At 38.9% G+C, this 16,748-nt stretch overlaps 1 protein-coding gene across 2 annotated transcripts; it reads right to left on the bottom strand.

Annotated features, from left to right (window-relative positions):
* Window positions 1-54: 54 nt before the first annotated feature.
* On the bottom strand, window positions 55-15,334 carry FAM133B (family with sequence similarity 133 member B). 2 transcript variants are annotated; one of them, XM_082285263.1, is made up of 11 exons: window positions 15,194-15,334; window positions 11,506-11,603; window positions 10,713-10,791; window positions 8,411-8,485; window positions 8,205-8,237; window positions 7,741-7,809; window positions 6,938-7,033; window positions 5,709-5,756; window positions 3,968-4,063; window positions 3,647-3,691; window positions 55-2,119 (listed from the first exon to the last, which is right to left on the bottom strand). In XM_082285263.1, the coding sequence occupies exons 1-11, from the start codon at window positions 15,215-15,217 to the stop codon at window positions 2,033-2,035; spliced, it is 750 nt and encodes a 249-aa protein (XP_082141389.1). In that variant the 5' UTR covers window positions 15,218-15,334; the 3' UTR covers window positions 55-2,032. The 2 variants fall into 2 exon arrangements, with proteins under 2 accessions (XP_082141389.1, XP_082141388.1); XM_082285262.1 differs by having other exon boundaries at window positions 6,926-7,033.
* Window positions 15,335-16,748: the final 1,414 nt, after the last annotated feature.

The raw sequence follows: 16,748 nt of genomic DNA on the forward strand, positions 1-16,748 counted from the left end.
CTGAGCAGAACAGATAGTTACAGTCACACAATTAAAATTATATACTGGCTTAAGTATTTGGAAGACTGGGTCTCATTTCCATTTTTATTTCTTTCTGTGGCAGGTGGTTGTGTAAAAGTCAAATAAGGTATCACACAGGACAGAGCATTTATGCTATGGTTCATTACAAGTTCTTTTACCAAAACTGCAACACCACAACTTAAAAGGAAAACAACCCCAACAAAACTAAACACAAACCCTAAATCAAACCCCCCTGTTCACTGTATCTTGCCTTTATTTCAACCTCACCGACAAAAGTGTTTAGAATTGGTAACATCAAGCCCAAGAGTATAAAATAGTCAATGAAAGTATTACTATTGTTTAGATGCACATTGCTGCAACTGAATGGCTGTATTTTCCCAAGAACTTGAAGACAATTTCTCTGTACAATGGCAGAATGAAATCATCTTTCTCCCACAGATTTTAGTTATGGTTTTCAGACTAATAATGTCTTAAAAGTCTTGAAATTCTTGGCAACATAACACTTGAAACATCTGTATGCAATAGAGGTAAGTTCTAAGTTAGCACCTGTGCAATGGAAAAAAGGGGTGGATCAAAAATCTATATTTGACTACCTGGGATGGATGGGCATTTGCTGAAGACTAACAGAAGGCCCAGCAACCAGTATTTCAATGGAAGATAGAGTGAGAATTTAATGTAAACTAAAATCAAATGGTTGCTTGTGTTTTCTTGTGTGCACATTTAATTTAAAAAAGCTTTTTTCAGTTATCTAAAGCAACTAAACTAAAGTAAAACAGCTTTATGACTTAGATCAACATTCTGTAGCCCTCAAGTACAAAAATATAAATACAAACTGTTTAAACAGTATCTTTAATGAGATTCTGGCAGTAGTTTTTTTATCTAACAAGACACGTCACATAACAGATCTGCCACTGAACTTGCTTAGAGTAAAATCAGCTTCAATATGAAGCTGTTAAAGTATCAAAACCCTGCTTTTTACATGCTAAATAACTTCAGCAAGTGTGCACTTAAACACAGCAATGAACTTAACTATAACTAAATACATACATGAAACTCTGCATGTAAAATGTAATTCAAAGAACTGGTTACAACAAATGATTACCTGCATTTTGTTAATTTAAAAATGGTACAAATCATGCAAAACAATTCTAAAGATAATGCAAAGAAAGCTACCAGTGTTTGCAAGAAGTTTTCAATTAAACCAAAATTACATTAAATGAAATATGCATATTTACTAGCAAAGGTCTATCGCCATTTCAAAGAAGCAGAGGTAAAATCTTCAGGTTTTGACTGTCAGTTATACTGCAAAATGTCATTGCTCTTGCTTAATGCAGAAGCACATGCTTGGAAGTTCAAAACTGCTTATTCAGAAAAGGCTGCTGACAATAGCTCTAGCTTCCCAGGAATGCAGAGATGCGTGGATTAAAAACAGCAGAGATTTGCAAGAATCAAAGGGAAAGGCACCCAGTTCAGGTAGCCAAAATGGTAGCATTCCCTTTCACATATGCATGGAGATGGTAATGGGGCAGATGATACACATTTCTACAAAGGCAGCCTTTTAAATGTTATCGTTAATTTTCCATTAGCAGACACCAGCTTGTAGTAGTTTATGCATATTAACCTGCAGGATGAACTTGGGATTTAATTTGTCCTGATTTACAAATAAAGACTATTACTAATGCTTTAAAAGACTATTTTAACTATCTAAAAAGTTTATCTCTCTTATTTTCCAATATTTTACACCTCAGCTGGCCTACCATCTCATCTTGTCTCAAACATCTAACACTGCTTACTGGAATTTTATAAAAGTTGTACCTCATGTATTAAGCAGCAGGCAATAACAATGGTCTTTCCCAGCACAGCTGCATATCTGGATGGCTACTGAAAGATTAGGAATATTTCTAAAACACAGGAAAACTCATGCAGTTTGGTAAAGTTTGCTGTCATTTCACAGTTTAAGTTTCCTTTAGTCATTGCACTTCTGTTGATAGTCTCACGTTGCTTTAAAATATTATTCTGAATCCGAATTTGAACCAGCAGACTTCTTTTTCTTCTTTTTACCATGTTTCTTGTGCTTCTTTCTCTTTTTTGTTTTATCCTAAAAAAAAAAAAAGGAAGTTATTGTATAATGCAATTACCATCTATTACATTCTGCTAATGCAAAATGAGAGCACAGAAAGGGTATCTTTTGAAAGATGCTTCAAAAGAGATCTCTACAGAAGCCTATTGAGAAATCACAAAAGAAATACTTTACCCAGCAATTTTCACTATTATGAGCAGCCTTCAATTTAAATTTATCTCCACTACAGTATGGCTATTTCACACCTCTCATCACCGTCACTATTACATTTCCTAATATTTTAAATGATTTTCAGAGCATTATAGATTACTGAGAAAGTAATAAGGAAGTGCTGTGACCAGTAGTGACATCTTACGTATTTGGGAATAACTAGGATGTTTACAGATTTTAAAGTAAGTGCCTAAATTCACTGTGTACCATTAAATAGCTCAACTGCACTTGGCTAGACTGTCACTTGTACCTTGTTTAAAATAAAACAATTATGATCTCAACTGTAAATATAAATACACTCAAATTAACCCTACTGGACTCAGTAATACATAAATGCTGATCACTGTAATACAGAAGCTAAGAGATGCAATCTTGTCTTTTTGCAAGCAGAATTTCAACTGAAATTCTCAAATAGGTGTGGCATTACAAAAATGAAACAATCAGTATTAAAGCTTTGTTTTATACATCATCCCTACATGTACAAATCTAGTATGAAAAAGACCATATGCAATCACTAGGAATGTCATGGCAAACGGTTCATATGAGTCTGAAAATACAAACAATTTCACGGAAAAATGTGTACCACTGATATTCCTATGCCTGTATTTTTAGGTGACTAATGTAGACCTCCCCTTTGCCCTACCTCATCTCGACAACTGAGATGCCTAAGAAGGAACACTGCTGCTGACAGGGGAGACAGATACCCAGACATCTCAAGGGGGCATTTAGGATCCCAAATCCACTATACTCCTAACTGAGGAACCTCAGGTACATGTGGTAAATCTGGATTCTATATAAATCACTACTGAACCTTCCTCTCACTTTTACCAACAGATACAAATTAAAAAAATTGAAAAAAGAAAAGTTGCTGGTAGCTTTTTATTTGGTCGGGGGAAAAGTTATTATGGCGTAGAAGTTGCAGCAATTATGTCCTAAGGCCCCTTCCATGGTGGCAGAGAAAGCTTACCAAGGAATTACACACAATGTTAACGAAGGAACAGCACTGATACGTATGTCTATGTGGCAAACCGCTCCCCTACTTGGTACCACACAGGTATTAGTCGTTCTAGGAGGTTGATACAGAATAAAATATATTCTACAGTAAGTGTTGAAGTTGTATAAATCTCAAATCACATATAGGTAAAAGAGTGACAAATTCTTCTTCAACAATTGAAAAAGTGACTTCAGCAAGTAAACAGAGAAACTGTTAATTTAAATGCAACAGCAGACTATTGCTATAAACATTTATATTAGTGAAAAATGTGAAACTGGAAATTAACCGAGTACTGAGTATTTATATCCTAAAACTACAGTATGAGTAAGAGGGATACTTGCTGTTTTCTCCTTTTCCTCATTGCTTTTCTTCTTTTTCGCTTGCACCTAAAGAAAATTCAACCAAATGTAGCATCCATAAAAAGTTGATTCTCAAGAAAATTAATTCAAAATTACTTGTAGGTGATAGAAGCTAAACAACCCTTGAAAGTTTATTTTAAAAGGAAAACTACGAAAAACTTTGAGTGCACTGCACACTTCAATTCACCTGTACAGAGCAGAACCTTTCTACAATGTATTAAATCTAAGCTAGTTCATCATTCACTGATATAAATCAGTAAGCTACAAGCACTGTAACATCGGAAACTGAGGATTCACACTGACCTCCTCTGTCTGATCCGATTCAGACACAGATTCTGACGATAAAGGTCCATCACCACGATCTGCTTTCTTCCTTTTCCTGTGATGATTTTTACCTTCCTACACAAAATAATGTATTTGTGAGTGAAGACGGACCTTTCAAATTTTATAAAACTTCTGCTTAAAATTTAAGATTGAAATATCACTTCTAAGTTGTGAAATATTTTAAAGTATTATTGACATTAAACTAGTTACCCATCATCATCAAACTACCCTACCAAACTGTTAAAATGCTTTTGGTGAAAATAATAATTTTCTGTATATTCCTTTTCCTTGTTACCAAGATACAGCAACTTTCTAAAAGTGAGAGGAAAAATAGTCTCTTATTTTAAGTAATAACACATGAAGAAGTAAGCATTTGAAAATAAAACATTTCATCACTTTTAAATAACGAGTAACAGAAGATGTCTCAATGTATACATACAAACACTGTAGCTTCAGACTCTTGCTTTGTTCATGAAAGAAAAAGCTCCCTCTGTGTATGTGTTGAACCACAAGCTGTCCCTGCCAGCTGTACTTGTAACACATCATATTTAATTCCAGTGCATTTAAAGGACAGTTTCTAAAACATTTTGATGCTGTATGAGATTGTTCTGATGAGTTACTTTTCTCCTCCCTGTACTTCCATTGCTCTGGACAAGGCAACGTGTTCCTAAGACTGAAGGTACTTTCTCTCACTCAATTTCTAAGACCAGAAACTTCCCAAAAGAACTCATGGAAAGTGCACAGGATGCAGCCCATCTGACATATGGGGGATCTGCAGGTAGGGGAAGAAAGACCTTTAGTCCCCAAATACCCTTTGCTTTCAGATGTGTGAAAGTAGTGCTACAATAAGGGACTATGGTAGATACTTGGTCTTCAAAGAGAAGCCATTCAAAAGGATGAGATGGGAAATGGACACTGTAAAATAGAAGCAGGAGCGGGGCGGGGGGAAAATCAAAACATCTGCCTTGTGCAATGGAGAATTTGTACATTGAAGTCAATACTATTGACTGGAGCAGTAGAGGCCAACATGATAAGAGAGAAAGGTAACTGGAGAGAAAGACTAGGATGGACTCTGAAAGCATTTTTAGTTTACCCATACTGTATGAATAACTAAAATTGAAGTCAGTTAGATTGTTTACATAAAAGATAATGGATGAGTGTACAAAATGATGTGGTGGTGGGAAGGAGATAGGATTTTCATGCTTAGAGAAATGACAGAATAAGGTAGTTTTTCTTACGCGAATACATTTTTCTCTGCAATTCTCCAAAGCTGTTGTAAGTATAGTATCTATAATTATGACTACATTTAAATAAAGAGATCCTCTGCTTTTATTTCTTAATTTACAGCAACAAGCCAATAGCCTACCAGGTATGCCACTGAAAATACCATCACACATATTTTTAGCTCAATGTGACAGCTAAAGGTAAACCCCAAAACACTAGAATGCAGCTGATGTGCTCTAGCAGATTAGATACAGTTTTGATTTACCTTTGTAACAAGAACAGATCCAGTTGTTTTCACTAAGAACATATACTAAAACAGGAGCTGAATCCAACTAAAAGTCTGCTTCAAATTGGGTGCACTGGATACCTTCTGACTGGGTGGGTTTGGACAGAAAATTTCCATAGAGGTAAAGTGAGGCATTCAATATTAAAAACAAAAGCTCCATTATGTATGCAACATGCAGTTCTGATCGAAGGATTTCAAGAATAAAAATACCTTCTCTTTTTCACAGTCTTCCTTTGACCTCTTCTTTTTTGTGCTATCCTAAATAGAAAGGAAAACAAACCACAACAAAATCATTTCATGAAAAAGGAAGAAATCCCCAAAGCAGTCTGACCAATAGCTTTTTTATGTCTATTGAAGGTAATTCTTCAAGATTGTCCTTTCTACCTTGCACTTGACAAGAATAATATAAAAAGCTGTAATTGGGATGCAGCTGCTGATTTCTTGATCCAGCAGCATGAGAAGGTCTGTATGGAATCAAGTAACAGCATCCTTGTGGGAAACTTAGAGAGCCTGTAGGAAGGATATCAGCTATCACTTCTGTAACCACATATAACATGTAACAGTTGGGAGTCTTTATCTATGTCCATCTCTGCTGATCAGATGGCGTTAAGCAGGTATTTCCCCAGAGTTTTCTGCAGTAAGGGTATTTCTGGGTCCCTTTATGTAGCAAAAGTTTTTAACCTTCCATTAGCACAAATTCATAGGTGTCTGCAAACAGTCATTCATTACAATTTATATCCCACTGAATCAGGAATTCCAGTGAAAGCCTGTGATAAAGTCTACACAGAGAATCTTAAAAACTCACTGTATTATTAATATTTAAGCAAGAAGTACAGTAACTATATACTGTAAGACAGAAAAATGCTAACATAACAGAACAAATTGCCTCATGTATCTTCTTCACTTTTTTGTTCATTCAGTATTCCCATGTATCTATATAGCTATACTTCAGAAAAGGAAAAAACAACTTCAATTTAATATATTTGGGAAAGGCTCAGTTCTTCAACAGGAAACTACTCAGATATTTAGAAAGGTAATGTTCTGGCCACAGGTATCCTCCAATACCTGCATTTTCAGAGATAGTGCTCAATTAAATTGCATATTCAAAAGAACATTTTAAGTGTTAATGTAGTATAAAACTAAACATGTGAGCAGCACAAAAGCTGTGTACGTCTGAAATCAGAGAAATGGCTACAAATTGCTGGAATAAACCATGTTCTTTTTCTAAAGATCAAATTATTTCCACCAGGAATTGTGGCCAGTGGAGGCAGATTCCACACTGCATGTGGAAGATACAAGTGCAGCTCAGGCTCAATGAGAATACATGGCTTTAAGTGTGCAAGATGAAAATCCACATTAAAATGCTGAAGTCAAAATTATTTATGTTTTTTTAACACCAACCAGGAAAACTTGCCAAGAGAACACACCTGCATATTTACCTTGCTGTCTGACTCAGATTCTGAAGTTGTGCTTGCTGAAGATTTCCGTGAGGAGCGATACTTCTTTTTCCTTCTTTTCTTCCCTTGCTTTTTATCCTATCCACAAATATTGTAGAAAAAGAAGGAAAAACACAAACTTGAATTTGTTCTCATTAAAATTAAAGATTTATGTTAAATGTAAAGAAAAGGAAACATCAAATTCCTACATGTTATAATGTTCTCCTGAGGAATAAAGTACGCTACAATTGATTCTTTTAGTGGAGGACCTTCATAACTCTCCTGCATTGAAAAAATGCAAACTGGTGAAAAATCCAGGTGCTCTAGATTCTGTTTATTATTTAGGTGTGTAATGTAGAATCTGATTATCTGTAACGAAGACTTTTGCTAGAAAGTAAAAATGGTATTTTTGCATTTTTATGATTAGATAGGGGATTCTATTAAAAGAGCAATTCAGTGTTAAAATGGATCCATTTTACAAGCCAGGACACCAAAATCTGTAGTGCTCACATAGAAACTATTAAATAGTTATATATTATATACTAATATAATTAATATATTATTAATCATTAATACATTAATCATTAATATTATTAATAATAGAATCAATACATCATATTTAGACACATATATTAAATATATATGTCTAAAATTCACAACTTTATCATAAATACCAAATGCATAAAAACTAAATGGTCTTATCCATAACCAGGCCCTCTAAGAATATTCTAAAACATGTTACCAAAATCTGTCTTAAATAAACCTCATGAACAAAACATGATAGATTCCAGTAAGTTAGATCTTACCTCATCTTCTGAATCAGATGAACTGCTGGAAGAATCAGAGCTTGATGAAGAAGAGGAAGATGAAGACAACTTGACCAAACACAACAAAAAGTGAAGCTTGTGAGATGCAGCATTTTGTCTGGCAAATACTCAAAAGCCCATCCAAACACTCCCTTTAAAAGTTCTTCATTTTCAAAGCGTAACCAATAAAATTTTACTTCTGAGAAGCTGGTCTTACATAGATTTTTCTTAAATAAACTTCTAAACCACTTCTAACATTTTTCATTTAATAATACTTATTTAATGCTCTTTTCCTCCCTTTAATTTTCCTTGTACTGAATGTATGCAAACCCTTTCTAAATAAAAGTAAGTTAATTTAACATCTAAAATCAAAATTACAGCTATGCTTTCTCTTTCCAAGAGAAATGACAAACAGGAACAACCCCAAAGCAAAAAAAGATCAGAAAACTGAAAATTTTGCTCACCCTATTAGATTTCTTCTTTTCCTTTTTCTTTTTCTTAAAAATAGAATAGAACAAATGTTACTTTGGCATCATTTTCTTTTGTCATGCATTTAGGTATATAAACTTTCATGCTGGCTTTTAAAATGTATTTATGAAATTCTGTGTTGGCAACATTGATGATAAATCCAATTCCAAATGCAGAATATATGCAACTGAAAGCAACTTACCTCTTTTTTTTTGGAGGAACTCTCATTTCCACCCAGTAATTTCTCCCTGTGTTTTTCCAGTTCTTTCCTCCAATTCTGAAAATAAAACCAAACACAACAGTGACAAAGAGGGTCATTTCTGAACAGCTTTTTTTTAACCTCTCCTCTACCTGACATTATAGTTTCAACAAAACCCACAGAAAGTAAACAATATGTAACATTAACCAAAGCTGTAATACACTTGATTTTACAGAAGATTAATATTCATCAAAATACAGTGTTAGTTCATACCTCAATGTTGAAGTTATTTGGTTTTAAGAGATTGCCATTTATCTTGAAGGTCATAAATTATGGTATTTGTGCTTTTGTATCACAGTGTTCCTGCTAGAGCATTTTAGAAAAGCAGGGTACCCTACCAGAAAAACTGTGATTTTGTTTTAGTTCTAAAAATCACCTGAAACAAAACTTCAAGACAACTTCTCTTGGCCCTTCATCAACGTATGGGTGTCTCTAGTATCTGTTCTGGGCCTTGCTGGTGTCAGCAATAATTATATCAAATTACTATACACATCTTCATAGAAATGCTCTTACTTTGTTGGGCCAAGCACACTGAATGAATGAATGAATAAAAGTCTCCTCTCCTTCCTCCTTTTCAATTCTCCATCTGGTCTCTAGGGTTACCTGAAATGTCCCCTTCATGAGCTCTGAAACATCCAACATGCCCCCATCAAACTGAAAGGCTGCTAGGTTCAATCTGCACTGTCAGACACATCATGTGCTCCCTTCTTTATTACTCTGATCCTCACAATGAAGCTGTATTGGTACTGTATTGGTAAAACAATGATGATCCACATACCATGCTGAGGGGACAGAAATACCAGGAATCAAGTAACCTGTACAATGCAGGGTGATACTCAGATCCCCTTGTGTAGTGGTTTGGTCCAACCTATGACACCTTGTCAGCAAACTGTGAATGAGCTGAACAGTGCTGCTGACGGACATGGCAGATTAGGCAGGATGCAGTGCTGTGTGAACTGTGCTTCCATGGACCAAGGCAGCACCTGTGGGTTGTGTACTTTGATATACCAGGTACCCAGAGCTACCTGAGGCATCTCTCACAACAGCCTGTGCTTCATTAAAGACTGTGCTAGTGTTAGTTTTAAACACGCATGTCCAACAACTGTCAGCAAAATAGGGGAGACAGCACCTCATTCAGAGACTTGTGATCTTTCCAGGCATTCAGAGATTTGTTCTTAGGAGCTTTAGGAATAACTCATGACCATTTCATGATTCCCTGCATCCCTTCCTACCCTTCTACCATACTGAAAGGTTGTTAGCTTCTATGCATGCCAATTTCACTTATTTTGCATTAGCCAAAGGTATAATCAGGAAAGGAATATGATAGAATGCTAAACTAAACTCACCAAGCTAAAACCAAGAGCACAGAACAACTGATCCTCTCAGAAGAGCACCCCATGGCCCTCCAAATCCTGGTACAACTTCTTAGGCAAAAAGGTATAGCAGGAGTACTATGGGTACTATGCCCTTCCAGTAAGGGAAGAGGAGCATAATCTACTTCAGCCTGAAACTTACCCAGAATGATGAAGATTACTGCCTGAAGCTTATCTCAAAACACCAGGACCCAAGAAGGAACAGAAACAGTTAAATTCACTGTATACTAATTTCTCCCTTGTATACAACAGGAGTTACATGTGAAGCTTTCTAATACTGTGCTGATCTTCAGGTAGGTAGGTACAGAACACAAACATCAGAACAGCTGCATTTATATCAGGAAACCAGCACGTGTTGTAATCAGCTTAGGACAAGAGAAAAACAAGTAGTTCCTAGTCCTATCTGACTGAAAGCCATTCTTTGTGCCCTCTCCCATAATAATACTACATGTATATTCCTTGCCAAAGACATCTGTTTCCAGTAATGCACTTTTTTTCCACTCTATTTGGATTCTGTGACCTTAGGCAAGTGAATATTAGCACAGCAGACTTTGGTTTATCATGCCTGAAAATGCACTGTTTAATTTATTAATATAAGCACATGCATTTGCATAAATGTATTTACATTTATGACGAGGTCAAGTTTTATTCACCAGCAATTTAAAAAACGTTTTATGTAGTTTTTTCTCTGAACTGAATGTAGCTCTTCACTGGTTAAGTTGTAAACTCAACTTCCAATATAAATGAAACAAAATAGTTATTAAAAGCTGGAGCGAAGTGAAATATTATGGCTACTTGATACTGTAAATGATAACAGAAGCAGCATGTTAGATAAAAAGAATCATGTATTAACAGCTAATAACATTACCAACCTCATTCATCTTTTCTTCAAACTCAGCCAAAGCCCTGGATCCTTTCTTTTTCTTTTCTAGTTGCTCTTTCACTTCTTCCCTGTATGAAAAGGATGATAGATCACAATTCTTACAATTAAAAATACCTTCTTCAATGTCTAACTTTTTTGTAGAGTTTTTTTGAAGTTTACCCTTGGTTGAACTTTCAAGAGAAGAACGAAAGCATCTTAGATGTTACACATATGGTAACCTAACCCTAATAACTTAAGTACGGTAGTTAAATCCCTCCAAAAGATCTAAAGCTAACTTTGCAATTAGGCAAATTGTCCTCTAATGTCTCATGAAGGCAGGCAAAGGGATTGAACATAAAGGAAGTTGTTGATAATATCTCAAAGTGATGGTTTTGTTGGGTAGGGTAAACTGGATTCTGAGAATACACCAGCAAAATGGTTCTTTTAGAGATTAATTAATTTTAATTAATCTTTTAGACATTAATTACAAATTAAATATATCTACAAGGTTTAGGTATTAGAATTTGTGAAAGAGGTAAGATGACATTCTCCTCTTCTGAGAAACTGTTGCCAAAAAAATACAGACAAATGAGAAATACACATTTCAAAATGAAATACTATTGTTTTTAAAAGAGGAGATTGAATACATGTTTAGAAAAGAATACCTTGGCCAGAGACAAGGAATCTTTCAAAATCTGTTACTGGATATTCTAGGGAGGAGGTAGGTACCAGTGACATTTTAGTAAGAGAGAACAAATCTTTTACTTAAAAGGTCAAAAGGGTAGACAGGCACTGCTGCTTACCATGTTGGTCTTGGCCTGTTCAAGTAGTCTTGTATTGTTGGTCCTGAATTTGGGGCAGGACCTCGTGCTCTGGCCATAGCTATGGGATTCATATAAGCCTTGAGTATGAAACAACAAAAAGAAATAAAAAAATTCATCAGTTACAAAATATCTTGCTTGTTCTTCACAGAAACTTTTTATCACTCCCTGAAAAAGAATTCTGACTTGTTTCCAAGAATGTAAAATATTTAGCTAAACTGAGTTGATTCAGGCTGGCAGAAAGTTAAGTGCTTTCAGCTGGAGTTATACTGTTGCAGAAAGAATTGATCCACAAAAAGACCATTACAATAATTCCCTTCCTTAAGCAATGATTTTGTAAACTAAGAATAGTATGATTTCTGAAATATTCTTCCTTGGGACATAGAAAATGTAATTAAATTTCAGCACTCACTCTCTGGGACAACTGACACTCTGCCTTAAAGTTCTGTTCAAAATTGCTGACCGGAGAGTCACTAAATTCTGCATGCAATTTCTTGCACCAAAAGAAGCAAGCAGTGGTACTTTGCTACAATTATGCATGTATCAAAATTCTGTGACTTAGGGCTATTTTAAGGAGGAAAAAACCCACAAAACCCGAACATACATAACACCAATGTTATGATGTATTCCATCTTTCAAACCCATGCATACTCTTTGTGCTATAAAAGATGAAATTAAAATTTAGAATTCATAATCCACCTCAGCAGTTAATGGAAAAACTCTTCCATAATTTCTTTATGTCAACAGTATTTTTGTTAATGTGAAAAGGAGGTATATACACCCCCTTATCTCATTGGCTTTTATCACTACGCCATCCCAACACTTCACTTTTGCAGAACATAACACACTGTTCTTACTATTCAGTTTGGAGATGAGAAAAAGATCAAATTAGCCAAAAAAATGACTTGCTTTGGTTGCCCAATCTGAGACAATTTTTTAAAGAGTACAACATTTTGTAGATTCAAAGCAAAGATTTGACCATCTGTGTAGATCTCATATGTCCAACACTTCTTTTTACCATGCATTCAGAAACTACCATGCACAGTAAGAGAGCATTTGTGAAAGCTGTCAGAAGCAGCAGCTGCTGCCTCCCCTCCTGTTGCTCCCACTGCAGAAGCAGTGACCACAGCAGTGCTGAGTTTCTTGACTGGACTGCAAGCAGGCAGGTGGCTTCAGCTCTTGGGGATACATTAGTCCTGGAAGAGGCACTCCAGGCTCTGCCTGGGATGGGGCATTTGGCTGGAAGGAAGCACTGCCCACTCAAGTCTGGCTCAGATCCATCAGCTGGACCACTCTGAAGCAATCCAAGGACTCTTTCAAGTGGGGCATTTTTTTACTCAAGTTGACTTTGCAACTCTAAGGGTGACATTTGCTGCCATTTCTTGGGGCTTTGCTTTGTTGCTTTATTTCACACAAAAAGGGTAACATGGACAAATAAACAGTGAGCTATGCCAAGTGAAACAAGTAGCAGATGGATGTATGCACTCAAGTAGTTACAACACTTAGAAAGGCTTTCACATTAAAAATCTAAAAATGAATAAAACTTCTGTAATTCAGATTTGAGTGGAAAAGGAGCTCTTTTTGGAATGCAGGACAGCACTATTTGAACACTGTTTTCACTAAACAAAGGTAATTTCAATGTATTAGACCCATTAGATACTTGGTTTACTCCAGTGAGCACACTGACTTTTGGTTACCATTCAGAAATTTGTATCTGAAAGCTCTTATACAATTATTTTCCAAAAAATGGGGTCTCTTCCTGCTCTTAAATAAAAATCAGCTACTTTGCTGCCAGAGCTTACAAGTAATGAACACCTCACCACCTCCCAACAAAACTCTCTACCTGCAGAAGAGGCTACCGCTGTCAAATATTGATTTTGTACTTGCTCAAACTGCCTCTGGATAACTGTCTAGGAAGCTTCCTTCAGTGGCTTTCTTTACCACAGCAAGTACATAATGACTGTGTACTGCTCTATATTCCACGATTAGGAAATCTGCCTTAAAACATGTTCTTATAATTTCAACCAGGTTTATTTATGAAGAATTACTTCACCAATAAACATTTCTGAAAAGTATTTACACGACTTTGCCAAATTGCATGTCACTAGCTAAAAGGAGCATGGAAATGCACCCTCAGTAAAGGAAGTAATTGCACATTCATTTTCTTCTTTCAGCAGTTTGCTCAAGCAGATACTAACAAAGGTATTTGCTGCATAGCTTCCTTGCTCATGAAAAGTGTAAGGCACCTTCTGTCAGGCAGGGTTCTCTAGGCAAGCAATACTATTACTGCCTTGCAAGTACCCTGTAGATGTGAAAAAAGCATGGTTATTTTCCATCTCCAAATAGTCAAAAACGATGGTGGGTGTATTTAAGAAGGGACGTAACAGTAGAAAGAAAAAAGTTAACAGTAGAACAGAAGAGAAATAATAGTAGAAATCTCTATGGTCATACATGAGGAGCAAAGGGTCCTATATTATAACTTCTGTGTACTAAAAGCATGAGGGCATAATGAACCTTATATAGGAACATAAAGACTTGCTGGCATTGGTAGGTATATCCCAGCTGTCCCATTAAAAGAAAATTAAGAGTAAATAAATACACACCTGAAAACGTTACAGTACATTTCAACCATAGAACCAGTCTTGGAGCCTAATACACTGTCAACTCTTTCTTAGTAGACTCCATTTTTTTGATATGTCAATAAAGCAATCAAAGGGACTTTGCCATCTATTATTATGTCTATTACTGTACTATTCCATCAAGGTATGCAAAGACGTGAATGGATCTGAGTATAAACTCATAGCATATACGAGAAAGAAACAGAGAAAGGGAAAAAAATAAAAGTATTATGATTACAATTTGTGTTTAGTCATAAAATTCAGCAGCAAACCTACAATGTCTAAATGATTACGAGTAGAAGGTGAAAGGCTAACTGGTACAAAAATATTTAAAGAAAAATAGGAGGAAGGATGACTGTGTTTCAGCTACGTATGAACTCAGGCTCTGCAGTCAGGTGTGTAGAAGTGCATTTTTTGCCTGCTGAGCGCTGGCTCCCGAGGCAGCAGAGTGCTGCATAAAGCTCAATATCAGATCTCTCAGGTACAGCCGAACGCAAAGTTTAAGGAAATGCGGCTTAGCAAGGATCAGAGCTACTTCAGCGAGTGCTGCAACTCCCATTGGGAGCATTTTATTTTTGTACGGACCAGGCCAGCATCTTATAATCACCTTCCCTCGACAGATCACAACGCAGCCGTCAGTCACGATGCTGCCGGATTTGACAAGGCAATCAGAGGTTCTGCCAGGGAGCCTCGAGCACGTGCCGAGGGAGGGACAACCCACCCACACGGGCCCCGGCAGATCCCGGGGCGCCCCCGGGCCGGGCCGGGCGAGGCGCGGGGCACGGCCCGCCTTTGTCCCCCGCCGGCGGGGCCCCAAGCGCGGCCGGACCCCAGTCCCGGCGCCCCGTACCCAGCCGGCCCTCGGCAGCCTCTGGCCCGCCGCGGGCAGCCCCGCCGGCACCGGGCCGCTCTTGTCCCCCGCGGAGGCCCGTTCTGCCCCTCCCGGCGGTCGGAGCGCGGCGGCGGCCGGACGGGCCTGCCCGGGCCGAGGCAACGCCCGGCTCCCCACGGCCTCCGCGCCGGGGCCCGGCCGAGCCGCCCACGTTACTCACCACACGGTTATCCCGCTTCCCCATGGCGCCGCCGTGACCCCGCTCCGCCGCCCGCCGCCGTCTCGGCCCGGCCCAGGGTCCTTCCCCGCGCCCGGGAAGCCGCGGCCCCTCTCGGCCCCTCTCGGTCCCTCTCGGCCGCGGCGCTGCGGGAGCGGCGATGGCGGCAGCCCCACAGCGCCGCCTGCCGGGGCCGCGCGCCTCCGCGCCGGGCCGGCCCCTCGCCGCCAGCGCCCGCCCCCTGCGCCCAGAGCCGCCCCGGCGGGGCCCAGGGGCCGCGGCCGCAGCGCCGGGACCGGGAGGGAGGAAGGGGAGGGCAGGGGAATTTTACTGCACGGCGGCGGGTGGGGCGGTGGCAGCGGCGGGGACGCACAGTCAGAGACAGAATCACAGAATGGTACAGGTTGGAGGGGGCCACAGTGGGTCGTCTGGTCCACCTTCCCTAATTAAGCAGGGTCGTCTTAGAGCACATGATAGAGGATTGTGTTCAGACGGTTCTTGAATATCTCCAGCGAGTGAGGGAGACTCCACACCCTCTCTGGACAATCTGTTCCGGTGCACGGTCACCAGCACAGTAAAGAAGCTCACCCTCATATTCAGGAGGAACTTCCCGTGCATCAGTTTCTGCCCATGGCCTCGTGTCCTATTGCCTGACACCAGAGAAGAGCCTGGTCCATCCTCTTGGCACCCCCGTTTTAGATATTTATACACATTAATGACGTCCCCTCTCAGTCTATTCTTTATGCTGAGCAGGTCCAGCTCCCTCAGCCTTTCCTTCTAAGAGAGACGCTCCTGTCCCTTCCCCATCTTTGTAGCCCTTCGTTGGACCCGTTCCAGGAGCTCCACGTCTCCTTTGTACTGAGGAGCCGCCGGCGGGGCAAGCGCCGGGACAGCCTTTGTGAGGGGGAGCGGGGAGCAGCTCTAAGGGAAGCGCTGGTGAAATGTAAATGTGCACTTGTACCCTGGGGAGCCCGACTAGAATCCGCCTCCCAGGAGAGGGCAGGTTTCTTGGTGAGAGGTTTGTCTCCTCTTGATCCATCTAGTGGTCAGTCACAGAGGGAACCGCAGTGTTCCCTTTTCTTTTTTGCCGTCGATAGATGCATAGACCAAGGTATTATGAAATAGCAGCCTGTGTGCCGTAGAATTCAATGAAATTGGGCCCCATTTCGGCGGGAGGGAGGGAAGAAAAAGAGGAAAAAAAAGTGTGTACTCATCCCTCGTTAGCCATCTGCACTACAAAATAAAGCATTATATCGGCAGGGTTAATATTACATTAGGTTAATGGAAGTGCTAAGACAAGCCCAGGAGTTATCGGGATCTACTCAGAATTTGAAATGTTCTTTTCTCAAAGCATTACCATTAAAAATTACTGTATGTTAGTCACAGCTTTGTAAAAATGGAGAAAAGTAATCACATGTTAATATGTTAATCATACCAAGCACAAATGAGTTTTGTTACTGAAATAGCTTTACTGTCTTCATACTTGGGAAGAGCTGGAAAAATTGGCGAGCCCATGGGAATTTGTGATACCAAATTGCTTAGTAAAACCAAGAGCAGC

Source organism: Coloeus monedula (genome assembly GCF_965178545.1).
Source record: "Coloeus monedula genome assembly, chromosome: 1".
Lineage (NCBI taxonomy): Eukaryota > Metazoa > Chordata > Aves > Passeriformes > Corvidae > Coloeus > Coloeus monedula.